This window comes from Adiantum capillus-veneris, chromosome 5, assembly GCF_014529385.1.
Source record: "Adiantum capillus-veneris isolate H3 chromosome 5, ASM1452938v2, whole genome shotgun sequence".
NCBI lineage: Eukaryota > Viridiplantae > Streptophyta > Polypodiopsida > Polypodiales > Pteridaceae > Adiantum > Adiantum capillus-veneris.
Genome location: NC_140935.1, coordinates 142,816,666 through 142,844,235, shown reverse-complemented (window position 1 = coordinate 142,844,235; position 27,570 = coordinate 142,816,666). Strand labels below are relative to the sequence as shown.

Genomic DNA, 27,570 nt, shown 5'->3' with positions numbered 1-27,570 from the left:
TGAAGTTTATTATACACATAATTGTTGCATAGCCAAGAGGGTAGCCACAACTCTGATACCACTGCTACAAATGGGAGAGCGGAAGGCCCTGCAAAATAGTGGAACAACATACTGCTAACCATAACAAACAAATCTACATACTTGGCACATCCACAAGCACGTAATCGAAGCCGTACGCGAGCTGAGAGAGATAGAGAGCGAGATAGAGCGAGAGAGCACGTGCAGTGCAGCTCCTAGAGTGGAGTTCTATGCCAGCACGACGAGAGAGAAGAGAAGAGAGGAGAGAAAAACAACGTGGACACTGGGTGCAATCTCCTCCCGTGCAAGAATGACTATTTACCTCTTGCACGTATTTACTTTATAGATTTCTTGAATGGTCAAAGTGAGTACAAACTAGCCGGCCGGTCATAAATGGCCATAGCTCATAAGGAGCACTTGAATAATAATTTATACATAAATGTGATGTCTTTTTGCATAGCCCAAGGCTCGGTCAGCTTTTTCCACCTTGCAGCTATAGAAAATAATAATATATCAATATTCATTGCGATAAGTGGCATAAAAACTCCATTAAAAAGTGCATGCCACCTTGGCACATGCACTACCTCACAACTTAAGACCAATTACATAGCCATCTTTCCCCTTCCAACGAAGTCATTCTTCACCATCCATACTTGCACTCTTCATATCCCATTCAAACTTTAGCTCCATTCTCAAATAATGGCACACTATTATCTTGATATCGGTGTTTATGTGCTTTTGTTAGGATCACAGTTACTAGAAAATAACCCATTATAGTGTGCAAAAAGCATACCTTTTTGGAGTCACAAGACTAAGGGCCAGCATGGTGTGCATCATTGGTTAGGAACTAGACGTGGTTGCAAAAGAGGATGGGTAATTAAGCATGATTGATTTCCTTTGAGGAGGTAGCATCAAAGGTGCAAATAGCATGTTCAACACTCAAAAAAAAGTTGACTAACGATCTAAATCATAGCAACCATGCATTACTACCACACTCATTCATTCAACACAGTAGTGTTCTACCTTTGTTAGTTTCATCACACACCCCACTCACATATAGATTGTACTATTCAATAGTCTTTGTACTATTATAATCAAGCTATAATTTTTCTCAACAAATCGGCATTACTATCAAGTTCCAAGTAAATTTTTATTTGAGTAATAATTTTTTGCAATAGAGTTTACTGTAAACCTTGTATTTTTTACTATTGATGGATTTTCTTGATTCTTGCATTGCTCTAAAGCTCGCTCAGTGTTTGGTAAAACTCCATTTGATGAAACACAAAATTCAAAATGTATTGCAATATGAATATGATGCTAAGTGAAGAATGGCACAAGGTCTTTGTGTGACTTGACTCTTGGAAAAAAGCCCATTATACAAAATCGATTTTTGAGACTTTTTCTCCCACTTGTCGTGCGACTACCATTTGTCACAATTCTAAATTGGCACCTCATTATGGTTGGAATGTACATTGGTTGGACATGAGGACTATGTTTTTGAAAAGAGATTTTCATAAGGAACTGTATGTAGAACAACTTCATGATTCTGTTCAAAAAGGGCACGAAAACAAGGTATGTAGGCTTAAGAAGGCTTTGTATGGTTTAAAGTAAGCTCCACCTTCTTGGTACGAGGTCCATGCTTACATGATTGTTATGGCATAGTCCAGCTCAAATCACTTTGTATGTCAAGCATGCGGATGGTGTGTTTCTAGTCATTGTGCTCCATGTTGACGACATGTTGCTCATTATGTCAAATGAGGGAAAGATTGTAGATTTTAGGGATACTTTGAATGCCTCGTTTGAGACGTTAGATTTGGGGCTTTTGTATTTTTATTTGGGCATACACTCTAAGGAAGTTGATGGAGGTATTTTTGTACAGCACTGAGGAACTGCTAAGAAGAATCCTCCTCCCTACCTCCCTATTTATAGGCCCTTGGCCTTGTAGGATTACCTACCCATTAGCAGTCGGCCCTTGGCCCAAGTCATTGACCCCCCAGGGTTGCCCTTGGCGTGATATTACTCCCCCCTTGGAAAAGTGTTTTCATTCTCGAAAACAAAAGTGGGAAACTTCTTCTTAAGAACACTAATGTTTTCCCAAGTGGCATCTTCTTCAGGTCAATCTTTCCACTTGACTAAAGCTTCTCGACGTACATGATGATGTGTATGTAAATCATGATAGCCTGATATTCATTTAGGTTCATGAGGTTGGGTAGGAGGTTCAACAAAATCAACCAAAATCTGTAGGTCAATGACATTGTCATCCCCATGCAATCGTTTATGTAAACGACTTACATGAAATATCGGATGAATACGAGAATGTGCCGGTAGTGAGAGTTTGTAAGCTTGATCACTAACTCGCTTGCGTAGCCCACAGTATCTCGGAGATAATTTAGGTGTTGGCCCAGTCTTCAAACTTTTTGAATGCTCTAGCACACGCAAAAATACCTCTTCCCCTTTCATGAAGGTAACTTGCCGATGTTTTTTATTAGCGTACTTCTTATACTGATCCTAGGCTTGTCGAACATTTTGAAGACTTAGTTTCAACATATCCATATGGTCTTAGATAAAATCCTTGAATTGTTGGAGTTTTTCAGTTGCCAACCCCACCGGAGCCCCACCGTAACCGGTGACGTAGGTTGAAAACCGTACATTAGAATGAAAGGACTAAATCCCGTCGTTGCAAGCTTAGCACTTTTGTAAGCAAACTCAAGAAGCGGTAGATACTCTTCCCAGTATGATTGCTTCTTGCTAATGTATGCTCGTAGCATATCCTCTAGCACTTGATTGACTCTTTCAGTTTGACCATCCATTTCAGAATGATTTGTTGTATTGAGGGTGAGTTGTGTACCCAATCGTTTAAACACAGCCCTCCAAAAATGACTGTTAAACTTGAGATCACGATCACTCACAATGTTACTTGGAAGTCCATACAACTTTTACATATTGTCCACAAATAGCTTGGCTAGTGCTAGAGTCTTAATGGTTGACTTGGTTGGAATAAACTTGCATAGTTTAGTTAACCCGTCTACGACCACCCATACCAAGTCATGACCTTGTACAGTGGTTGGTAAACCCAGAATGAAATCCATAGAGATACTTTCCCATTTACCATTAGGAATCTCTAATGGATGCAAGAAACCTCCTACCTTCATGTGATCTGCTTTATTAACTTGACATTTTTGACATAGTGTTGGACATAGCCATGTAAACGTGGCAAGTAAAACTGTCGTCTTACAAGAGTATAAGTCTTAGCGTGGGTGCCCTGCACTTGGACTATTGTGACATTCATAAAGAATTTGGCACCAAATGTTCGCTTCCATTGGTACACAATCTCTTCCATTGTGGAATAGGTACCCATTGTCGATGGAAAAAAATTTCGATCTCTACAACTCATCACTCAAGAGAGAAGAACTGAATGTGGACGTTAACGACACACTACCAGTACCATTGGAGTGAGAAGGATCCCTCATTTTCACATGGCTCCACACTTTGGAGTATGCATCGTTATGCTCATATTTGCCCTTAAGAGATTCCAAAAACCCACTTTAAATTTTCATGAGCAAAAGTGTAGGCATACGACTAAGAGCGTCAGCTACCACGTTGTATCGTCCTTTACAATACCGGAGCTTTGAATCATACTCCTGAAGAATCTTAGTCCATCTCGCCTTTCGACCTTTCAAATCTGTTTGTTGTGTAAACCATTTTATGCTTTCATGGTCGAACACAATCTCAAACTGAGCTCCATACAAATAATGCCTCCATCTCTTCAAGTTAGACACTATTGAATAGAGTTCTCGTTCATAAGCAAAGTAGTTTTGTTGTGTTAAATCAAGCTTCTTGCTTTCAAATGCAATTGGCCTTCCCTTTTGTAGAAGGACTTCTCCAATAGCATAATTATTGGTATCTGTTTCTAAAATGAATGGCTTCAAAGGATCCACAATAGCTAGAATAGAAGTGGTGGCTAATGTGTTCTTGAAAGCATTAAATTTTTTTTGTTAAGCGGCACCCCATTGAAAGGTTTTCCCCTTGGCTTTCAGCTAGTCCATCATCGGAACATCAGTGTGAGCATAGTTTTTAATGAATCTTTGATAAAAAGCTGCAAATCTCAAAACAATTTATAACTCTTCTAGATTTCTAATAGAAGGCCACCTGCAAATGACATCCACTTTGGATTGATCCATATGTAACCCATTAGCTGAGATGACATGTCCTAGATAGTGGATTTTCTCCTTGAGAAAACCACACATTGAATCTTTGGCATATAACTTGTTTGCTCGTAGCAATTCAAACACCAGCCTTAGATGTTGCAAGTGCTCTTCTTCAAAGGCATTGTACATGAGAATTTCATCGAGAAAGATCATAACAAACTTGCCCAAATACGGTCTCAAGACACTAGCCATTAAGGGCATGAAAGTTGTGGACGCATTGGTTAACCCAAAGGCATAACCAGAAACTCGTAGTATCCATATCTTGTTCAAAACTCAGTTTTGTGTATATCAGCAAGTTGAATACGTACTTGGTGATATCCCGATCGCAATTAGATCGTAAAAATACAAGCATGAGTGACCTTGTTGAACAACTCATCCACTCGTGGTAATGGGTACTTTTTCTGAATAGTTATTGCATTCAAACCACGGTAGTCAACGCACATGCACATGCTACCGTCCTTTTTCTTCACCAATAGGATAGGAGAAGCCCATGGTGAAGAAATAGGTTGAATAAACCCTCTACTGAGATAGTCAGCAAGCTAACGTTCCACCTCAGCAACCTCAGAATGGTTCATTCTGTAGGGTGGTTTACTAACTAGTTTATTGCCTACAACCACGTCGATGCCATGTTGCACAGGTCGCGACGGTGGTAATCTTGATGGTAAATCATTGGAAAAAACATCGAGAAATTTCATTAAATTTTTTTTAAATTCAATAGCAGCATTTACTTGTTGAGAAGAGAGAGGAGTAGATATTGCAAAGAGAAAAGAGAGAGAAACATGTGGCGTTGCGAAATTGTCAACATAATCAACATTTGCAAGAAAATGACACAAAGAGTAACACAAGAAAACTTCATCTATTGCATTATCAAAAGTGAGCTTCATAAGCTCTGGTGTACATATGAGTGGTGAGGAAGTCACATCCTTCTCTCCTAACAACAACACGTGTGCCATGGGATTCAAACATCAGACTGTTGGTGCTCCTAGCTACACTTAAGTGATGGTCCTAGGCTATGCAAGAATTCTTGACCAAGTACCACATTTGCCCACACCATATTCATAACCTAGAAATCCAAGTATGTGGCATACCCTTGAACTTCCAACAGTACAGCTCTCGCTTGAGTGTCCCACCTCGGCATCATGGCCATTCATCATCGCTACCTTGTAACGGTGGGAACTCGAAGTTTGGGGTACCTTGAGTCATTTCACTAACCTGTAGTTAATGAAATTGTGCAAGGCACTGTCACCTACCAAGATATGCACCTTGTGCCCTTGAGTAGACCCATCAATGCACACTAGCTCATGTGGATCGAAGGTCTGCTGCCACATGGAAGCTGTTATGCACCATTCATGCACTACCTCGGTGTGTGCTACCTCCACATTGGAGAAACCTGAGGAAGATTCAAGAGGCAATAGTTGCACCATGTGCACTGCTCACTCCTTGTCCTAGGCATCAAATTTTCCCTTGGAACAATTCTTTTTTTCCATGGCCGCTTTGTAAGCATTGAAGATATAATTTTTCTTTTTTCATCTTCTCAAACTCTTCTATAGAGAGAGGCCCTCTAGACCCCTTGAGTTTCTTGGACGCCTCGGATTTGGCTACTATAAACTTTCTTTTATTATGCCCATGATGTGTACGTGTATTACCATGTGTATTGTCAAGCTCATGAGTATTGTGTTGTCTTATCATCAGGATCATCGTGGATTTGAGATTGCACTATGGCCTCCTGAAGCGTTTTGAGACCCTGAGTCTTGGACATGCTAATTAAGCTATGGTGTTAGACCGCGAATAAACCCATGCACTTGCTGGAAGGTATCTAACCCCTCCAACTTGAGGATGACATCTCCCTTGGCCTGTTGTTGCATATATTGCACTACTAAAGTGGATAATTTACTAACATTGTCATTCAAAGATGCAATTTTTTTCTCAATCACAAACATGCATGCTTGAAGTGCTCGAAACTCCTGAATATCAAGCAATTCATAAGTGTCATCTCCTTCCGTAGCTGCGTGGGTACCCTCCATGAGAGGATCCATTTGTGGGCCATCATTGGGAAGATCATGTGCATGATGCTCGAAATCAAACGTCATGTTGATGTCGGAATCCATGGCGACTATGTGCAGTGCGAGCAAGAAAAGAAAGAGTACCTTGACTCAAGATGCCTGTAGCAACCACCGCATGTTCCAGTAATTAGCCGTGCTAATTACTTTGTCAATTTGCAACCAGTTGTCAAAAAAAACCGTATCGATTCCAAGCCAAAACCGAGAATTTTGGTAATTGTTGTTGTCGACGAATCTCCCTTTAAGTGTGTTGCCGATGAGGCATTGCTATTGCTTAAATTTCTGTTTGAAGCCGGCCGGCCGTGTGGAGCTCGCTCAAAAATATTGGTTATGGCGAGAGTTTCAAACCACAATCTTCTTCTTGAATTCGCACTTACTCGATAAGTGTTTGTGAATTTCTGAAATTTACAAAAATCTTGCATGTAGAAAACCCTTGATGCTCCGTCATTTGCTCACCCCAATACAATGGCTTGCCGTGGTGTCGAGAACGGAGAATAAAGAGGTGATAGAGGGGGGGTTAGCCCATGGGCACCCTCCCTTGGCTTAATTAAAAGGCCCTAAGGTCCTTGACCTTGGGTGCTTGAATATGAAACGAAGCTCCTCTGGAGCTATGCCGTCGATGCAGCGGCACAGAGAGAGAGAGAGAGAGAGAGAGAGAGAGAGAGAGAGAGAGAGAGAGAGAGAGAGAGAGAGAGAGAGAGAGAGAGAGAGAGAGAGAGAGAGAGCATGATGTGAGGCTCCCCGGCTTGCACATGTGTGACGTAAACTGCTGAGCAAGTCGAAGCAACCTCGCCAAGCCCTCCTGCACCTAATTTTGATCAGGTCGACCCGCCTCCTTCCCCCTTTGCTAGGGTTGTTGCACACAGCCCTTTGCAAATTCGTCGGCTCCATGGTGCTCTCTATTGCATGAGCATGCAAAGGCATGCAAAGTTGAGAGATCACGACCTCTTTGGCCCAAAAATATTAAAGGTCTGATACCAATGTAAAGCCTTAAGGAACTGCTAAGAAGAATCCTCCTCCCTACCTCCTTATTTATAGGCCCTTTTCCTTGTAGGATTCTCTACCCATTAGCAGTTGGCCCTTGGCCCAGGTCCTTGACCCCCCATGGTTGCCCTTGGCATGACAATTTCTTTGTGTCAAAAAAAAGTTCATTGAGGTATTTTTGTGTAGATTCATCCTTGAAGACAATAAGCTTATTATCACTCCTATGGAGATAGGTTTGAAGCTTATTCTTCATGATACTAGAAATCATTTGATGTCATTCTCTATTAACAAGTAGTTGGCTACCTTATTTATATGCATTACGAGGCTAGATGTTCAGTATGCTCGCAAGCGAGCACGTTGATGCATAGGCCAATGTCTACACAATGGAAGGGAATTAAGAGGATCCTTTGCTAGTACACTATACATCTTAAGCAAGGATCATTAACACCAAATTTACATGCTTTTTCATGCTTGGATTGAGATGGTTTTTATGGCACATTGTTCCATGCTTGACATCTCATGCATATCTAGAGTGAGCAAGAAGCAGCCTACATTCGCCATTCCTAGTTGTGAGGCTAAGTACAATGCATCTTTCACACCTTCTATGGAGTGTATTTGGCTCAGACACCTTTTGACTAACTTGGGTGTTGGACAACAGCCTGCCACCACTATCTTCACTGATAGTCAAAGTGCTTTTACATTTGCAAGAGCCTAGTGTTCCACGGTTGCACAAAGCGCATTGAGGTGCATTATCATTAAGTCAAGGAGACACCCTTTGTAAGAGAGGTCATCTTGGCTTGTGTGCCTACGCAAGACAACCCTACTAATCTTTTCACAAAGGCTGCACCTTGTGAGAAGTTCTAAGATTTTCACAACGCTTAGGACTTACTCCTCTTTGTGGCCTGATCACATAGGATCACGCACCTCTCTTCCACCTCTATATGTGAGTGCTAGATCATGTTACCAATCACTCCCAGGGGGACTTTTTACATTCACCACATCACTCCTTGAGGGGATTAGTAATGTGTGTAAACACACTTTGGACCATTTGCGCATTTTTTTTCCTCGTTAAGAGGTTTTCCCCCCCTGGCTTATATATATGCCCATCACTCTAGGGCAAGCCTTATCTTTGTATTAGCAAAATCAATAATACTACTTGTGTTGTGTGCTCTTGAGATTCTTCCATATTGTAAAGATCGTCACCTGTTTTGATTTGACTAAGATTTCAAGGGACCACAACCAATCCCTCGTGGGATTATTGGCCCCTCATCTCCAAAGACTAGCTTGCAAGACACAAGGATGCATGAAAAACATCACCTTAATGCTACAAGATCAAGAAATTCATAAGAATTTCACCCACACTTAAAGATTCTTCTATTTTGCGCAAGAATGCGGTCGATGTTTTGTAAAGTTTTTGCTTTGCATGTGCTTAAATCCCAAGTAGTATTTGTTTAGTATAAACATATCATCAATTTACGAGTCCTTTATAGATACCAATGGAAACTTGTCCTCTAAAGTGAGTAGACCCCCTTTGGCTAATACTGACCTTGGAACAACAGATATCTATGTTGCAAAAAAACTAAAAAAAATACACAATTTTTTTCAACAAATGCAACAGATCTTATGACGCTGCCATTGAAGGTACTTGAATCGTAAAAATCCTGAAAGCCACAAAAAAACCGCAAGATTTGCAACATAGGTAAAATTCCTGTCACGTTTTTCAAGTTTGATGGATCACAAGGTTGACAAGATTGTTTGATCTTGACAAATCCAATTTGATGATTGATTTTTGGATTTTTGGAGAATCATTTACTAAGAAAGTTAGAATCAAGTGTGCAACTAATCAATTGTGGCCATGCTTGCAAAATGGTCTATAGCATGCTTCACTTTAATGGAGCATCCTTTGTAAGCGTGCGAAAGGGTCTATCGCATGGAATCCTTCCAAAAGAGAATCAAAGAATCATTCCTACCACGCACCACATGTATGCAAAATGCTCATGGATCCAAGGCAAAAACATCTCTAGGTAGATAGATCACTTTGGGGAATCTCTACTACTCCTTTGCATGCTTGAGACAATTTCAAGAAACAAGTAAATATAAACAAATTGATGTCAAGAAAAATTGAATTCATTGAAGCTAACTTTAATTTTATGAAGCCATATCTCTAGCACAAGATGCAAGAAATAGATCATATGAACCATTGAAGAGCAAGTATATGTAACAAAGATAATCGTTTTTTCTTCTCAAAATTGTAACAAAGATAATCAATTTTACAATCTTATTATCCAACTTCCTCCAATGTTGCTCGAGCAACACTAAAGCATAGATTATGCAACCAAAAAAGTGAGCAATAATGGTTTTGTACTGTGAATCGCACTGGAGAGAGTGATACGATGCAAATATTATTTGGGATTCTTGTTTTGTACATGATGAGCACTAATGACAGCCTTTAGCCAAAAACTATGGGAAAATATTGGCTTTTACCATACACGATGCTACCATGAGAGCCCATTCTTTCTGAGTTCTATAAGGAAATATACATTGTTGTTCTATGCACATTTAGTTTGAGATGTATAAGATACATGAGGTGGATGTACTTTCCTTCGATTATGATGGAGGGTGCCTATGTTACATCGTGATAGATTTATAGCCATACATGCAATCTAATTGAAGTGCAAAAACTTTTGATTCATGAACCCATGCATGCCCAAACTTAATTTCCAAAAGATGGTGTATCCATCTGACCATGCGTGAAGAGTAATACATTGCAATTTGTGAGCATTCCTCACTGAGTTAGACATTGGAAAAAGAAAGCTAATTTTACTCCAAAATACAACCCTCACATGCAGATTATAGTTGACAAATTAAGAGCAATCAACACACCATATTGGATTTTTGTAGCAAAGTAGTAAAATATAGATATCCTAAACATGCATGCCAAAGGTATGCATCTACGACACCTATGCAAGCACTCATGATACATTTTCCACATTTTTAGCATAACAATTAAGGGTGTATGCATGATGATATAATGTAGCAGTTGGAAAAAGAAAATTGAGATCATAAATCAAGCATTCAAGATTTGTAAATTTCAAAACAACCATGCCAATTTTAGTAAGTGAAAAGATAAGCATGTTCTTTTTTCTCCAAGGTGCACGCAAATCATTTGCAAGTGAAGAAGTATTTCTTTTGCAGCAAAAAAATTGGCACTTGTGACAACAATTTGAAAAGGACTAGACCTACAAGAGTTGCACATGTCAAATTATAAGGTGACATTTCTTACTAGAGATAATATAAAAGACTAGACACGAGAATCCTCAATTGACATGCATACATTCTGTAGCAATGGGTTGTACCAACATTGGCATTTAATGTCCATTGTTTTTTTTTTACAATAAGAGAACAAAAAATTTACAAGTGGGCTCGACTGGCAGGGTTATGATATCTTTAAGTTTTACAAAGCATGCCCATCACAGGCACAAGAAGTTTTGGACAAATTCTCACAATAATTCCCACATTATGACTTACCTCAACATCATGAGCTTCTGTGAGGGAGGCACTGCATACCTAGCTGGGTACGATTGAGGGCAGGGGATTGCCGGCCCGGTGGGGGGGCCGGTGGTCTCCTGCCCCCAATCATACCTATCTAGGTATGTGGTGCCTCCCGAACAAAAGCTCATGATGTTATCCATTGTATGAAAAAAAACTGAAAAAGACTCCCTTTTCCTACATCAGAAAATTTATAAATCTTCTTGTGAGGGTTCCATATACACAAATGAAAAGAATTGCTCTTTCATAAAATCCAACTAGGTCCAAACCTTAGCTAGAAGGATGTTAGATCTTTCCAGAGCTTCAAATTCATCATCTCTTCTCATATTAATTAGCTGTGTATCCAGCAGTAGCTTCCTCAAAGATCATAGCCCTTCTTAATGGCCATTCTATATATTGCACAACAATTGACAATTAATTGTTCGGAGGGGGGCATCTACAAACTAGTGAAATGTTTCTCTTTCTTTATTGCCTTTTTTATAACCATGGTAAAATAGTTGACAATCAAATAATCAATAGTCTTACAATACCTCAAAAGCATTTCTTCTCATACTTGTTCTCATCTTTCTCAATTTGGTTAGGCTTCCCATGTGAAGAGGTTGTTTCACCCTTGCCTCTACAATTTGTAGCAAAGTCTACTCTGCCATCCATATGCATAATAGACTTCTTTTTCCTTAAATGCTCCTCTTGCCATTAAACAAAAACCGATTATACAATTGAAAGATCATTTAGCTTCTCCCTAGGCATACATTTGAGAGCGGATGAAACATTTAAATTTATGGTGACACTACCCGAGAAGCTATGGCCCAATTTGATACCAAGGTTAGGTTTAGGGTTACAATCATCTTCATTCTTCTAGTACGAATTCAAAGATAAGGATGCCCTAGAATGATAGGTGTATATGCAAGGTATTCGGAAAAATACCTACTCTTGAAAAAAAAAAAGTATCCAGTGGTCACATGCATCACTACCCCAATGAAGTATTATGCCACTCAATTAATAAAAGATCCATTGAACAACCTACCGATGCTAAGTTTGGCCTTGCAATGCATAAATAAATGAGGCAACCAATGATTTACTTCCTATACAGAATAACATCAGATTTAACCTCTAACATCAGGCAAACTTAGCTTCAAATTTGTCACCATCCAAATCAACATCACGGCTTTTTAAGATAATGACTACCAAGAAAGCGCCAAGCTCTTAATTTCTTGTCATTTGCAAATACATCCAAGAAGTTTTGCAAAGCTATGGTACTGAGTACTCTATGCAAGGCATTACTCTTAAAGCTATTTAAGAAGCAACAGAAGCCCACCTCATCTATTTGCTGATATTTGTGTCATTCATGCCAAGAGAGTGACAATCGTACCTGAAGAGAGCAGCCTTACACATTGTCTTTGTTGCAACCATGACTAGCTCAGTTTGTAATGAAACCGTGCGTTTATTGTAAGCTCCAAGCTTAACATCTTCTGATGTACACGAAAGTAGTTTGCTTTTGAAGTTTAAACGTATTCCAATTGCACAAAACAACAACTACAAGGCAAAGTTATTAAGAACCCTCCTGGCCTGGCATTGCAATAGTACGCTACGGCAAGCAAAGCAAATGAAATGTGAACTTTCAATAACCAATTGGAATAGTCTATAGATGTCAATGTAGAGAGAGTTAACATCAGGCAACTCACCAAGCAAGATAGATATGGCAATGCTACAACAAGAGGGATTATGTAGCCATTTCACAGTGACTCTACTAATTCTAGTGCATAGATTTGATTTCTCTCTTGCAGTCATCAGATACCACTGCTACTTAGTTCCGACACTCAGCAAAAATTTTATTTGCAAGGCTGACCAACTCCATACCATCAGTGGACCCATGCATACCTCGCATACCTCATCAAACAGCGCTGAAAAGTTTACTAGCACTTATGAAGATGAACTTAATGATGAGCCGCAACATTTGGACATACAACAAATCAATGGTCTCGATTAAGAGGCTTGACACTCGAGGACTCATAATAATCATTGTCATTGTTGCATCAGTGCACTGGATAGTGTTCATGCTAGCAAAAATACGATGTTATTTCTCTATCTCAAGAATATAGAACAACTGCAGTTTAATGCCCAAGCAATCGAGAGGCGTGCACCTTTAACATGACAAAAAGAGCACAAGGTCACACAGAGCACAGGCTCATAGTGCAACCGAGCACACACGTGTAAAAAGAATCCATAATACTTTGGTCAAAATCAAACCATGATTCATATAACAGCAAGTGTATGATGGCCCATCATACTTCTTGTAATTGTGAGCAAAAAGAGTGTAGGGCTTAGAACCTTTGAACATGGTTGCATAAAAGAAAATGCCCATTGTTGGCCAGAAACCATGTGGGGTATCAAGTCCAAAATTTGTGTATAAAATATGACGCAAAACAGTCTTAACTGTAGTCGATAGGGCAAGCTAATTCATACACCCTCAATTGTTAAAGCTTCCCATAAAGATACTCCCGCCCACTTGCATTGTAGAAAGGCGACCCATTGCTGCACTTAGAAGTCTCCCAATCTACGTCTGGTGTCATGATGTCGGTGCTAGTAAAGTTGTAACCTTTCGTTGGAGACAAGTTAAGGTTGAAAGCAAGAGAGTGCCCATTGGCCGTAAGACCAGAAAAACCTGAAAACCCTAAAGTCCACTCCATGAACTCATTAATGCTGCACAGGCTTTAGAGGATGTGCTCGTAGAGAAGAGAGGTCCAGATGCTCATCTAGCTCCTCATCCAACTCACCTACAACCGCACTACACATAACAAAAGGGCAAAAGTAAACAACAGCCAATTGTAAGTCATGAAATCAGGCTTAAGTTGTAAAGTCTTACATGTTGTCTCCCCTTATAATGTATAGTCCTAACACTATAGGCTCCACACCGACCTGACACCAAGCGACAAAAGATGGTGACCATACATACAAAAGAAAACTGTTAAAGTTGGTATAAGCAAATGGAGTAGGCATTATAGTGACTGATCAGGCATTAGGTACATTAATAACTCATTACGTAGAACTGTTGAGTTATTAGGTACGTTAAAAAGTTTTTTTTTAAAAGCCTACAATCTAGAATACTACAAGAGATTTGTGGTAGATTCATAAGTTTTGACTCCTGGTAAGAATACGGCATCAAAAATGCTACATTACCCACTAATGTAATATGGCTAGCAGTGGTAACCAACGCACCAATCACCCAACCTTCGTGGCTTGTTTCAGAGTCTCCTCTCGTACTATAACCACTATCTCCAGCCTATATGTTTTATACAAGTGTTATTTGGAAGTCTATGGCCCATCATCAATCTTGACAACCAAAGCCTTGGATGGTCATGAATCAGAGGCCTGCAGGTAACTATTTTGCAGATTGATCTTCAAGAATAGCAGCAAACAGGCGGAGGCCACGTACGTTGCAGCCTGGCCTTTACAATGCCAAATGAACTGATTGAAACTGCTAAATGGGCCAGAATGTGGAGCATCAACTTTGGCCAAATCTACGAAGGCTTAATTAATTTCCCGCCAGCATCAAAACAAGAATTAGCAAAGGCTAATGCACTATTAGCACTCCCGGGCCCCAACAAGCATTCCTAAGTAGTAAGGGTTTGGAATGCATGGAAAACACCAGTTGTGACCATGACCTTAATTAAAAGCAAAGAGACAGAAATTTTACCAAACAAGAAAAATTGCAAGCCATTTTAATTGTCAAATCAGCCCATCCCAACAGTTGAGCTCTGCATGCCTTTTCCCTATTCTCTAGCAAAGGGAAGAGTCCATGCAAACCCATAGGCAGTGGAAAGCAGCCACTGTGAAGTAAATTTGCAGACACCATAGAAACCTCAGACCATAGCCATAGCCTTGTACAAAGTGGCCTCTTGACCTTGTTTATGAGGGCTCCAAAAGCCTCCTTGTGGAAAGCTCTTCCAAAAAGCTTAGACACCCAAAATTAATACCTATAGAGTTACCATTACCGTAGGCCGTCTTGAGCTTACCCTTGTTGTGCTTCATTTCTTGGAGTTGAGCCAAGCGTATCGCCTCTTGTAATGTCTTTGGATCACCAGCTTCCACGTCAAGCTTTGATCAAGTGGTCCAATCCAAAGAGAAAAGCCTCCAACCTTTCCATATCCGATTTTCTCAATTGTCCACCTAACTAGGACACAAGGTTAGCATACGACATCGCAGGTTTACCTCGTTGAGACAAAGCCCAAAAATCCTCCTTTAATCGCTTCACGTACTGTGGAGGCAAGAAGCGAGTCTTTAGATCCTCCTCAAACTCCTCCCAACTAAGCTCAAGAGGGGAATAAGGAGACCTGGCATGGGACACCTTGTGGGCATCGTCGTCCTCCTCTATCCACTCATCCTTCTAGGTGATAGCATCACTCGTGAGATGCATGGAAGCCAAGAGAACTTTGTAATTATCTGATTTTGTAATGACTGCAAAGTAAGATGTGAATTGATGCAACCGAGAATAGATGACAACCGCATCCATCTTACCGTCATACTTACTGAACGTAATCTTCTCGGGAAATGGTTCATTGATGGTTCGTGTAGCATTGGTCGCCTCCACGATGGTCTTGGCAAGCTTGTCATAATCCGGCTCCGATGAGGAGGAATCGGATCGAGCCGCAAGAGAGGTGATGAGATCTTGCATGGCTGCCCTCTCTTGCCATCTATCCTCTGTGTCTGCCTCGCGCTCCCGTCTACGAGACTCGGCTTTGGCTGCCAATCAACGTTCCTCTCGCTTCGCTGCTTCCACACGCTCTTGTCGTCGTGCCTCATCTTGTCGCATTGTCATCTCCATTATCATTCGCATCATGGATTATATGGGATTGGGTGGCAAGGGTGGAGCATCTGGTGGAGGATGGGGAGGATTCCTAGGAGGATTCAAAGGAGGAGCTTGCTCGCCTTCTGGATTGTGAGAGGTCTCAATACCACTAACCATGCAAGGATTTCCACTCTTGTGTTCAAGGAAGGTCGCAGACTTATCTTCAAGACAGCTATCTACCCCTCATCGACGCACCCCGCATGCAACACTTGGTATACACTTGGTTGCTATTTTTCGACGCTCAAGGCTTACAGTTCTAACGCGCAATGGCAGGCCTGCGGTTCAAGAGTGGAAGGAGTGTCCCAAAACACAAGAGAAGAATTTTTTTTGGGGTGGATTAGCGGATTAGTGCAAAATCTTCAAAGCTCTAATACCAATGTCAGGTGCAGCAGAATTGAAATGGTTGACAAGATCTAGACTTTACACTTAGTTCCTTCTACAAAGAGAATGAGAGAGAGAGATGTGTAGAGGAAGAGAGAGAAAGAGAGGAGGACAACCAATGGGGTCCCAACCAACCCCCTCAAGGCCCCCCCACACCGTTCCCCATGTGATATTTGCTTTTGTTTGCGTAATAGAATGTACACACATGCAATACCTCAATGCAGACTCTACTGACTCGAATGGGGAATGTCACCGCGGTAACTCTTCAAAACGAAGCACCTCCGTGGCTGATTTGATGCACCTTTGGATCCGTCTCGATGTGGGTTGCAGATGGCCACCAAGGGGTAGATCTCGGGCTAAATTGAGCTCCCGATGTGAGAGGAATGAAGGGTTGATGGCTGGCTGCAAAAATGCGAATGTGGTTGCAAAAATGCAGCAGATCAAATGAGATTAGAAGGGCTGAAAACGCAGCTGATTTTGCAATCGAATCTTATGAAAAAACACTGGTCTTGCTGCTTTTTTTATACTGACTTATTGGGTGATCAGGAAAATGTGCAAATGTGCACGCATGTGAGTTTCAAGCAGTTGAATGGCCATAACTCACTGATCTGTGGACCATTCGAGGAAAAGACTGGACCAACACTTTCCTCTATCCTAGACCTACATGCACGTCATGGCAGATGCCCACCACCAAAGTGTAATAACATCTATCAAAACGGGGATACAAACCATTTATGCAAGAGGGTTCCAAAACTGAAAAATCTAATCTAATGGAGTTGTCCGGACATGCAAGTCTTGCAAGCACCCTCACAAAATTGCCGGTACTAATCCTCCTAGGATTCTAGACACTCCTATCTAGAGATAGGTACAGAATTGGCTCTTGGAGTCGATGAAGCATGTCCATGTGGCACACAGAGCCATGTGCATGTGACAAACGTTCTCCAAGAGCTGCAAGACCCAAAAGCATGAGCCAAACCTTGGTTCCGCATTTTGCCATTTTTTCGTATAGGTGCCATGTCAGCAAGCTTCTTCCGCGATTTGCCAACGTCCGTGTGCTGGTGACGTCAGTAGGTTTATTACGCGATTAGGTTTTATCCAAGCTTTTAGGGTTTTAGGCCCCGCGGTTGACAAGTCCACGGTTGAACAAGGTTAGCTTTTGAAAACCCTAACCCTTTTGCTACGTCACTATCTTGAGACAGTTTGGGTTTACGTTTGTTGGCTTGCCGCTTTGCTCTCGACTCGCTCTATCAGGTTCTACATCAAGTTTCCAAAGTTGTTGTTCCCTAAGCCTCCTTCGCTATCTTTCTGGAGGGAAAAAAGTTGTTGTTCCCTAAGCCTCCTTCACTATCTTCCTAGAGTTCCCTCCCCAGCTCTAGTCTTCACGAGCCACCTTTCAGCAAGTCGACTCGTTTCTACCTTGGCTGATCACTCCTTGTTACCTCTAATACAATGCTCTGTTATGCATCTTGTGGATCCTCCTGCAGTTTCTTGGTGATGTCGGTTGCCTCTTCTAGCTGTCTTCCTTCTGTCTATCCATTGCCTGCTACTATCAAGTTCTACCAGTTGGCTGGTAATGCCCAATGTTCGCGCTCTTGCCATTGCAAATGTTACTTGTCCTATTCACCGTTGGCATGTCAGGTGCACGGAATTGACTATGGTGAAGATCTAGGTTTTACACTTCCCCTCCCCCCCTCTTGTGCCATAGCATTTTAAAACGTTGTTAGCTGAAGCTTATGGGCGCCTCAAGGCATTGCATCGGACCACCCATCGACGGAGTCTTGAAAATTTGGGAGTGAGGACTTTAAAGTCCCCTTTGTAGATTTTTTGGAGAGCTTTGAGGAGCGGCTTGGAAAAAGAGGATTTCAAGCTCAAAATTTTCGGTGAGCAATGTGGAACGGCTTGGGAGTTTTGTGCAGCCAACTCTTGGAGTAGTACGAGAAGGAAACACCTTTTAGATCTTGTAAGTGCATTATGGCTCCCCCTTGCTCGAGCGCCAGCAACAGTAATGACTAACACCAACTATCGGCTATGTTAAGTAGATCCTCTAGCATCGAGTTAGCGGCCTATGCACGGGTGAAGTTCTCAAGGAAGTCGTCAAATTGTTTGGCTCAGGATTGTGAAGCCAAAAGCAAATGATGAGTTTGCTAAAGGACAAAGGCAAAGGCAAGCTTGACAAGGACTCCAATACCAATACTCAATTAGCTGCCTCAACAACCACGAGGTTTGACAACCGTTGTTATAAATGTGACAAGACGCCTTGTTTGACTCACGAATGCATAGCCAAAGGCAAATGCAGCAAGCAACTCACACAAGGACAAAGGGAAAGGCAAGCTGGAGAGACGTAACGGTGATAAAGAATTGATAGAGGAGATCGACATGGCACACGTAGTGGCGACCATAGTGGCCACAACACCATATTTCTAGTCACGATGCAGTTACCACCACTAGCTTTAGCCAAGGAGAGGCTTATAAGTGGCAAAGAGGGACAAAATGAAGCTCCCTACAAATAATTTGGACCCTTGTGTTGAAGTTCAAGTTATCAGTGTTTGAACTTGTGGGCCGGAGTTCAAGGCGAGGAACCAATCAGAAGCATCTAATACACTATAGATGTGTGCACTAATTCATTGTTGTTGGCCGGATTATGGACAAGATGGAATTTAAAGTTCATTGTCTAGAAAGTTTGGACGTGATCTGTTCACAATTCACAAATGGGGATTCTTGAACATAGTGTGTTCTATATGTCACAAACTGGTGACGTGGCGTATCCACAACACACACACATACACTCTCTGATGGTCGTATATGCTGTTTGCTCCAGGAAAATGCCGTACAGAAACTGATGACGTGGCTGCAATGTACGGACAAGCCCGCAAAAAGCGGCGCGTTTTGCGCCGAGAAAAAAGGGCTGACACATGGCAACGATGTACGGACAGCAGCGTCAGTTTTTGGGACAGCTTTTCAGCCTACGCAATTGCCAAGAGAATGCTTTGCTTTATTTTCGCAAAGCCTATGAGACAGAAAGCTTTATTTTTAAGAGGCTTTTAAAATACCCAAGCTTTTGAAGCTTTTGGGCTCTGCTTTTGGCATCCCTTGTAAACATTTAAATATGTAGGCAGGGCTCCCACTCTGCAGAGCATCTGGACGCAGAGTCTGAGAGTGAGCGCTTGCCTACTCTCTTGTACTTTGAACACAGATTAATAACAAAAGAAATACCGAAAGGGCGCCAGTCTTTGGGGCCAATATCTCTCGGTATGGAACTCCGTCGGGCCAGTGTCGAATCACTTGTGAACTGTGAACTGTTTTGAGTGATAAATTGTGGTGTCGCGGTAGATTCTCGACTTGGAGTGTCCAAGTCTGTTACAGTGGTATCAGGGCAAAACCATTGTACCATTGTGTTATCCACGCTCTTACTCAGTGGCGGCACTACCTACTCGGAGTGGATTTTATTGTCTTTACAGACCATTAGAGTTTACGCTACTTGTCACAGAAGCAGCTATCGGAAAAGCAAATGCGGTGGGCGAACATCTTGTCACAGTTTCACTTCCAGATTGTCCATGTTTAGGGACAGAAGAATTTGGTGGCGGATGCTTTGTCTCGAGAGCCGTTGGTTCAGGCTATTTCCGCGATACATCATAGGAGCTTCGAGGATATGGTCGATCAGTATGCCACAGATACAGATTTTGCAAACATTTTCAAACGGATACAAAATGGGGACATAGTAGCGGGATATTCCATTGGGCATGGCTACTTGATGAGGAAAACCATGTTGTGCGTTACACAGCCGTTGAGGAAAAAGGTTATGACCGAATGCCACTGTCCACCTTTTACGGTTCATCGCGGCATTGCTACCACCTTGAAAGGGGTAGAGAGATACTTCTTTTGGCCGACACTCAAGAAGGATGTGGACGAGTTTGTGCGCAGGTGCTTGGTATGCCAGAAGGTCAAGTTTAACATGCATAAATGTTAGGTGCAATGGAATGAATGTTTGCGCTTTGCTCAAGATGAGTGCTCCGAACTGTGCTCAAGGTTCCTTTTGTTCTTATGGAAGGTAGAGCCTTCCGTTCCTAGTGAGCGAATGCTATGATCACAAACAAAGTGAATGGACACTGTGCGTGCAAGTGTATGAGACTGAGAGATAGAGCGAGAAGAGAGATACGACACCAGAGACGTTGTAAAACCCTCCTCCGAAGGCCCCACTCTCGTCGGAAGAGTGGTCTACTTATGATTGCACACTCTAGTACAAATGAATACAAGTGACTAATGCAAGTCTAGGCTGTGTCGACGATGACGACGGTGACGAAGTCGACCTAAGGGCTGAAATCTGCAATCTTGCTACTGCTGTCCAAAAACGCTATGGGCTGAAATCTGCAAATCTTCTATCTGCTGAATTCTGACTCTATGTCGATGGCGATGATGCGATGACGACGCGCTGAAAACGCAGATGCTGAAATCTGCATTTTCCGGGCTGAAACTGTAACTCTTGCGGAAACTGACCGTGCGGTGAGGAACTACTACGGGGAAGGTGAGATCTGCGAGGTTCGGGACTTGATCGGCGGGTACTAACTGCTGAAAACTAAAAACGCTAATGTTCCTTGACTGCCGTCGCAGTAAAGGTGCAAAACGCCGGGGCTGATTTGCAACCAAAAACGCTAGGGCTGAATTTTGGTCCTTCTGTCGCCGGGATTCTGCAAATGCAAAAACGCTAGGCTGATCTGCTGTGTCTAACTGAAATCTGCGTTTGCCGGGCTGAAACTGTAAATCTTGCGGAAACTGACCGTGCGGCGAGGAACTGCTGTGGGAAGGTGAGATCTACGAGGTTCGGGACTTGATCTGCAAGTACTAACTCCTGAAAACTGAAAACGCTAATGTTCCTTGACTTTCCGTCGCGGTAAAGCTGCAAAACACCGGGGCTGATCTGCAACCAAAAACGCTAGGGCTGAATTTTGGTCCTTCTGTCGCCGGGATTCTGCAAATGCAAAAACGCTAGGCTGCTCTGCTGTATCTAACTGTTACCGGGTTGATCTGCCATGCAAAACGCTGGGGCTGATCTGCAATGGAGAAAACGCCAGGCTGTCCTTGGCTGAAAACGCTAAGTCTCCTGCCAGGGGGGGTTCTGCTGAGAAGTTGTCTGTTGAGCGTGGAGCTCCTGCTGCCTCTTCTGCCATTGAGTGCTAACTTGGGTTTGCTTATATATTTTCTTACCCAAATTGCCCTACCTACTTTTGTTGGAAAGTCACTTAAATTAATAAGTGAAAAATGCCAAAAATAGGTAAAATAGGCTAAATGTACTGGAAAAATCCCCTAACTGACTCTAATGGATTCTGATGGGAATACTGATGATCATGCTGTGTGCAACCAGAGGATATGCATCTACACTAAGTGACTGGGCATGCACGGTCTACGAATAGACTCACAAAAGTGCCAGATCACTTGTACTCTAGATCGACTTGACTCAACTGAACCCTGGTCATGCTGTAGCTTGTCCACGGACACATAGGGTTGGATGTGTCACGTGACATCCCCTTCTTTTCAAAGTGAGGTACTGGTACCGAACTGTATGTCGTCGAGGGAGATCGCCAATAGCATCCGGAATCTTGGAAGGGACTCTTCGCTGGCCCACACTGATGTGTGGGTGGTGCGGTACTTGAACTTCATAAAGGTCTGCAATGCTTGCTTCTTTGGGCCGCGCCGAAAGCGACACAAAGTCTTCTGTGGCTCCTTCAATGCTTCAACTCCGTCGAGTGTCATGCTTCTTTCTTCTTCAAGAATCTCCACGGCTGAAAATTCCTGAAACCAATTCCAACACAAAAACATGAACATACCTATTCCATGTAAAGTGAGTGGAAAAAATCTTGTCTTCCTCGAAGACTATGCATGCAATGTAGATGAACAAAGAGACGGAGTGCCAAACGGTTCACCACACACACGCAAACAATGAGATCGAATCTTTCTCTTCTGATCTAAATCAATCAACTTTGGCAATTCACAACGGAAATGCCCATGCTTGGTGCTCATACTGTCATGTGCTCTTTCTACAACTGTGTCGTGCCAAGGAAGAGACATAGAATGTGACTTCCTTACATACATACTTTTCAGCTTTTCATGAAAAATCCGTATACAAGCGTGCTCATCCATGAGAGAAACGTGCTCAACATACAATATGTCACACCTTGGAAAAGGGATCACATAAAGATGCTGACTAAAATACAAGAAACGATCACGAATGAAACACTCGATCACTACGTGCGTATCAATCATGCGAACACATAATACTTCTTGTGAGGGTTCTTTGGACCTAGGCTCGAGAGCCAAGATCGGTTCTTCCTGAATGATCGAATCGTCCTGTGGGGGTTCTTTGGACCGCGACTCGAAAGCCAAGATCGGTTCTTCGTGATTGATCGAATCTACAACGAGATTAGCTTCGCTAGAAAAAGCATCAACTAACACATCATTCTTCTTGTGAACAATCACATCTTCTTCATGCAACTCATCATGCTTGTGAGAAATCACATCTTGATCATGCAAATCATCATGCTTGTCATTGTCATCCAAATCATCATGCTTAGCAATATCATTCAAATCAGCATGCTTATCATTGTCAATCAAATCATCATGCTGCTTACAATCATGCAAATCCTGTGTGTCATGCTTTAGAGAAGAAGAGACTGAGAGAGTCTCCTTTTCCCGAATCTCTTGCATCGGTGCCTGCACTTGAGAAAAAAGTCGCAAGAACTCTTGCATGCGTCGCTCGCGCTGTTCTCTTGTCTTGCTTTCTTTCTGCTTCTCTTTCTGCTTTGTCTTCTGCATGTCTGCGTTTCATTTCTGCATTTCTTGCTTCGCGTTCTAAATTTTGTTCCAGAAACAATTGCTCCAAAGCCTCCATAGGAGTTAGTGCAATCCTTGACGTAGATGGGAAAGGGTCAGAAAAATCTCCTGGTGGGGAAAATTCTTCTTCGCCTCTCTCCTGCTCATCACCTCCAAGCAAAGTATCCATTCCGCTTCGAGTGATGACCATTCTGAAGTCGTAGGTTCTTGTGGGTTCGTGTGGGTCTTGGGTTCTTAAGTTCACGAGGAACTTGGGTTCTTGGGGGCCTTGGTTCTTGGGTTCTTAAGGTTCTTGAGGTTTTCTTTCGTTTGCAAACCGTGTTTGAGAAGGATCTTCTCTTCACCCGAGTTCTACTCCTTTCCGCGGGTGCACCCCTTGACGGCCTTGCGCTCACACCAAGGTTGATTTTTCCCACCTCACGTCGATTGGCCGGCCGCTAAGTGCACAGTCCGCTCTCAATGAGTGAAAAGAGACACAAGGGGAGGCTGGACAAGCCCTTCTTTCTTGGGATTCCTGTCACTCTTCAAAACACACGATTAGGAATCGACACGCACAAGCGAACTTAGGTTCGTGTGACCGCAACAATCAAAAAAATTCTAGTCATTCTTGTGGTTCTTTACTTGAGTGATACAGAACACTGCCAAAGCTCTGATACCAATGTTAGGTGCAGCGGAATGAATGTTTGCGCTTTGCTCAAGATGAGTACTCCGAACTGTGCTCAAGGTTCCTTTTGTTCTTATGGAAGGTAGAGCCTTCCATTCTTAGTGAGAGAATGCTATGATCACAAACAAAGTGAATGGACACTGTGCATGCAAGTGTATGAGACTGAGAGATAGAGCGAGAAGAGAGATACGACACCAGAGACGTTGTAAAACCCTCCTCCGAAGGCCCCACTCTCGTCGGCGAGAGTGGTCTACTTATGATTGCACAATCTGGTACAAATGAATACAAGTGACTGATGCAAGTCTAGGCTGTGTCGACGATGACGACGGTGATGACGAAGTCGACCTAAGGGCTGAAATCTGCAATCTTGCTACTGCTGTCCAAAAACGCGGCTGAAATCTGCAAATCTTCTATCTGCTGAATTCTGACTCTATGTCAATGGCGACTATGCGACGACGACACGCTGAAAACGCAGATGCTGAAATCTGCGTTTTCCGGGCTGAAACTGTAAATCTTGCAGAAACTGACCCTGCGGCGAGGAACTGCTGCGGGAAGGTGAGATCTGCGAGGTTCGGGACTTGATCTGCGGATACTAACTGCTGAAAACTGAAAACGCTAATGTTCCTTGACTTTCCGTTGCGGTAAAGGTGCAAAACGCCGGGGCTGATCTGCAACCAAAAACGCTAGGGCTGAATTTTGGTCCTTCTGTCGCCGGGATTTTGCAAATGCAAAAACGCTAGGCTGATCTGCTGTATCTAACTGTTGCCGGGTTGATCTGCCGTGCAAAACACTGGGGCTGATCTGCAATGGAGAAAACGCCAGGCTGTCCTTGGCTGAAAACGCTAAGTCTCTTGCCGGGGGGGGGGGGGGGGGGGGGGTTCTGCTGAGAAGTTGCCTGTTGAGCGTGGAGCTCCTGCTGCCTCTTCTGCCATTGAGTGCTAGCTTGGGTTTGCTTATATATTTTCTTACCCAAATTGCCCTACCTACTTTTGTTGGAAAGTCACTTAAATTAATAAGTGAAAAATGCCAAAAATAGGTAAAATAGACTAAATGTACTGGAAAAATCCCCTAACTGACTCTAATGGATTATGATGGGAATATTGATGATCATGCTGTGTGCAACCAGAGGATATGCATCTACACTAAGTGACTGGGCATGCACGGTCTACGAATAGACTCACAAAAGTGTCAGATCACTTGTACTCTAGATCGACTTGACTCAACTGAACCCTGGTCATGCTGTAGCTTGTCCACGGACACATAGGGTTGGATGTGTCGCGTGACAATAAAGCATAGGGATTGTTACAACCTTTGCCAATACCCTCGGAAAGTCTTGCAATGGATTTCATTTTTGATCTCCCAAGAACACAGAGTGGTCAAGATGGTATCTGGACTATTATTGACAGGTTTAGCAAGCAAGTTCATTTCATTCCAGTGAAGAAAACAGTCAAGCCGGATCACTTAGCGAGACTGTTTGTGGCCCAGATCTTCAGATTACATGGCATGCTCGAGACGATTGTCTCCGACAGGACCCCAGATTTACGAGTTTGTTTTGGAAGGCAATTTGGGAGAACATTGGCACGCGGTTGCAGTTCTCGTCATCTTTCCACCCGCAGACTAACGGGAAATTTGAGATTGCCAATTCAGTGGTTCTAGATTTATTGAAGTCTTACATCTCAGATCAGAAGACTCAATGGGAAAAGTATTTACCTTTGGTGGAATTTGCCTACAATAACACGATACACTCTTCGATGGAAAAGGCGCCATTTGAGATTATTGAAGGTGCTACGAAGGTTCCACCCTTCTTAAGCATGAAAGATGAGATTTTTGAAGCCGATGAGTACACGCGCGACTTGGACACGGCTTTTGCCAAGGTCCACGAGGCTTTGCAGAAATCTCAAGAAAGACAGAAAAAGGCAGCACATCGCCATCGACACGATTTGAATTAAAGGAGAACGATTGGGTGCTCTTACGTTTTGAGAAGGCACGCTTGAGAAAAAAAAAGGGAAAGGAGAGGCTTTTTCCAAAGCTTAGTATGCGATACTACGGACCTTTCCAGATCTCCGAAAAGATAAATGATGTCTCCTTCCAACTAAAGCTGCCCGAAACTTGGAGGATTCACAATGCTTTTCATGTGAGTCTCCTCCGACCTTTTAGAGGCAATGTGCCTGAAGATGGGGAGCCTGATCAGCAACCCGAAGTGGAAGAAAACGAGAAGATCCTTGTTCCACAACAGATATTGGCAATAAAGACAGAAAGATTAAGGTAAAGTAATAAGGCGGTTTTTGGTTAAATTCAAGAACTATCCTACATTGGATGCGAAGTGGATCGAGGAGGAGGACCTAGCAGATACTCCTCAGATTGTGAAACTATACCTTGAAGCTTTTGCTTTAGCATAATCTATTCCAATTGGAACCCCGTGTCACAAACTGATGATGTGGCAGCTGAGTCTACACACACACACACCTTTCCCTCTTTGGCATGGACAGTCCCGGGGAAAAACAAGCTAAAATGATGACGTGGCATTGCCGTACGGTCAACACTCGGAAAATGTAGCGCCATTTGCGGAAGGCTGTACGAACGGCCACGTGGCAGGCTGTACGGACGCCAGCGGATTCTACGGCAACAGAAAAGCCAGCTTTTGGCTACGCAGCTGGAAATCTCACGCAATTTTGAAAGTTGCTTTATTTTATTAAAGCATAAGAGAAAGAGAGAGAAAGAGCCTTTGATTTATTTTATGAGGGTTTTTAAAAATACCCAAGCTTTTGATTTTTACCAGCTTTTGGGGCTCTGCTTTTAGCATCCCTTGTAAACATTTAAATATGTGGACAGGCCTCTCACAATCGAGAGCATCTGGACGCAGAGTCTGAGTGTGAGCGCCTGCGTGCACTCTTGTACTTTGAACACAAATTAATACAAAAAGAAATACAGAAGGGGTGCCAGTCTTTGGGGCCAATATTTCTAAGCATGGAAGTCCGTCGCGCCAGTGTTGAATTGTGAACTATGAATTGTTTTGAAGTGATTATTTGTGGTGTCGCGGTAGATTCTTGACTTGGAGTGTCCAAGTCTGTTACAGTGGTATCAAAGCGCGGCCGATTTCTCTCCTACGGAAAATCCGATCCTTTTTACGCGGCACCTATGGCTTCAGGCAAAGATCAGTCGACTTCCTTTGCATCCGGAGATGCGGGAAGAGACCACAACAAAGATTCACGCGAGGAGTATGGCCCGCCCCGGCCTACTCCGGCGGACCGTCAAGAGATGGAGCGTCGACAACTGATCGGCGATGCAACAAAGATGATGCTTAATTTTGCGAAGGACCCGAAATTTGCAAAACATATGAGCCAGACTTCTTCGACGAGGTGCACACACAGTGGTGGAAGACCACAAAACCACCCCGCAAACCCGCTCTCAAGAAACCTCCTACCCCCAGGAAGTATACAGAGCAAGAATTAGAAGAGGTGGTTAATGCACGAATTGCTCAGCTTTTTGACGCGCAGAACAAAGCTAAAAAGCACGACAAAAAGCAAAAGAAAGGCGCTGACTTCTCGGGTTATTTGGGTCATCAGTCTACATTTGAAAAGGCAAAGAAACAGAAGAAGCGTGTTCGATTTGAAGGAGTACCCAATTCTTCTTCTTCTTCTTCTTCTTACAGTTCTTCTAGCTCATCTGACTTGAGCGAAGAAGACAGAAAAGGCAAAAAGCGAAGCAAAAAGCAACGCTTCGGAAAGGGGAAGAAAAAGGCAAAGAAGTCTAAACCTCGCCCCGTGGTTGACAGTTCTACGGAGGACTCGTCTTCAGATAGTTCGGACTACGATGACAACTTTTACGCAAAGAAGAAAATTTTTTATAAAGCCAACCGGTATGACTTTCTGGAAGATAAAAGCAAGAAAGTCAAAGAGTTTAAGGAAGGTGGACAGTCAATTAAATTTGACACCTTTTCTGGTTATAGAGATGTTCGAAGGCTTTGTCTTTTATACAACAGTTTGACATCACTTTCGCTGGAGGGCGTTACTCAAAGCACTCTAAGATTTGGAG

At 42.7% G+C, this 27,570-nt stretch overlaps 1 protein-coding gene and 1 long non-coding RNA gene across 2 annotated transcripts in view; both read right to left on the bottom strand.

Moving 5' to 3' along the window:
• Positions 1–10,648: 10,648 nt before the first annotated feature.
• Positions 10,649–12,284, bottom strand: LOC147458209 (uncharacterized). Its single transcript, XR_015188024.1, has 3 exons — positions 11,350–12,284; positions 11,089–11,208; positions 10,649–10,996 (listed from the first exon to the last, which is right to left on the bottom strand). It is a non-coding gene; the product is annotated as an uncharacterized LOC147458209 (long non-coding RNA).
• A 746-nt stretch (positions 12,285–13,030) lies between these two features.
• Positions 13,031–27,570, bottom strand: part of LSM8 (Small nuclear ribonucleoprotein family protein) — a 51,739-nt gene continuing 37,199 nt past the window's right edge. Inside the window, exons 4-5 of the mRNA XM_086511778.1 lie at positions 13,683–13,735; positions 13,031–13,604 (exon numbers count right to left, since the gene is read on the bottom strand). Of these exons, the coding sequence (XP_086367904.1) occupies positions 13,514–13,604; positions 13,683–13,735 (144 nt within the window). The 3' untranslated portion in view covers positions 13,031–13,513. The remainder of the gene's footprint in view (positions 13,605–13,682; positions 13,736–27,570) is intronic.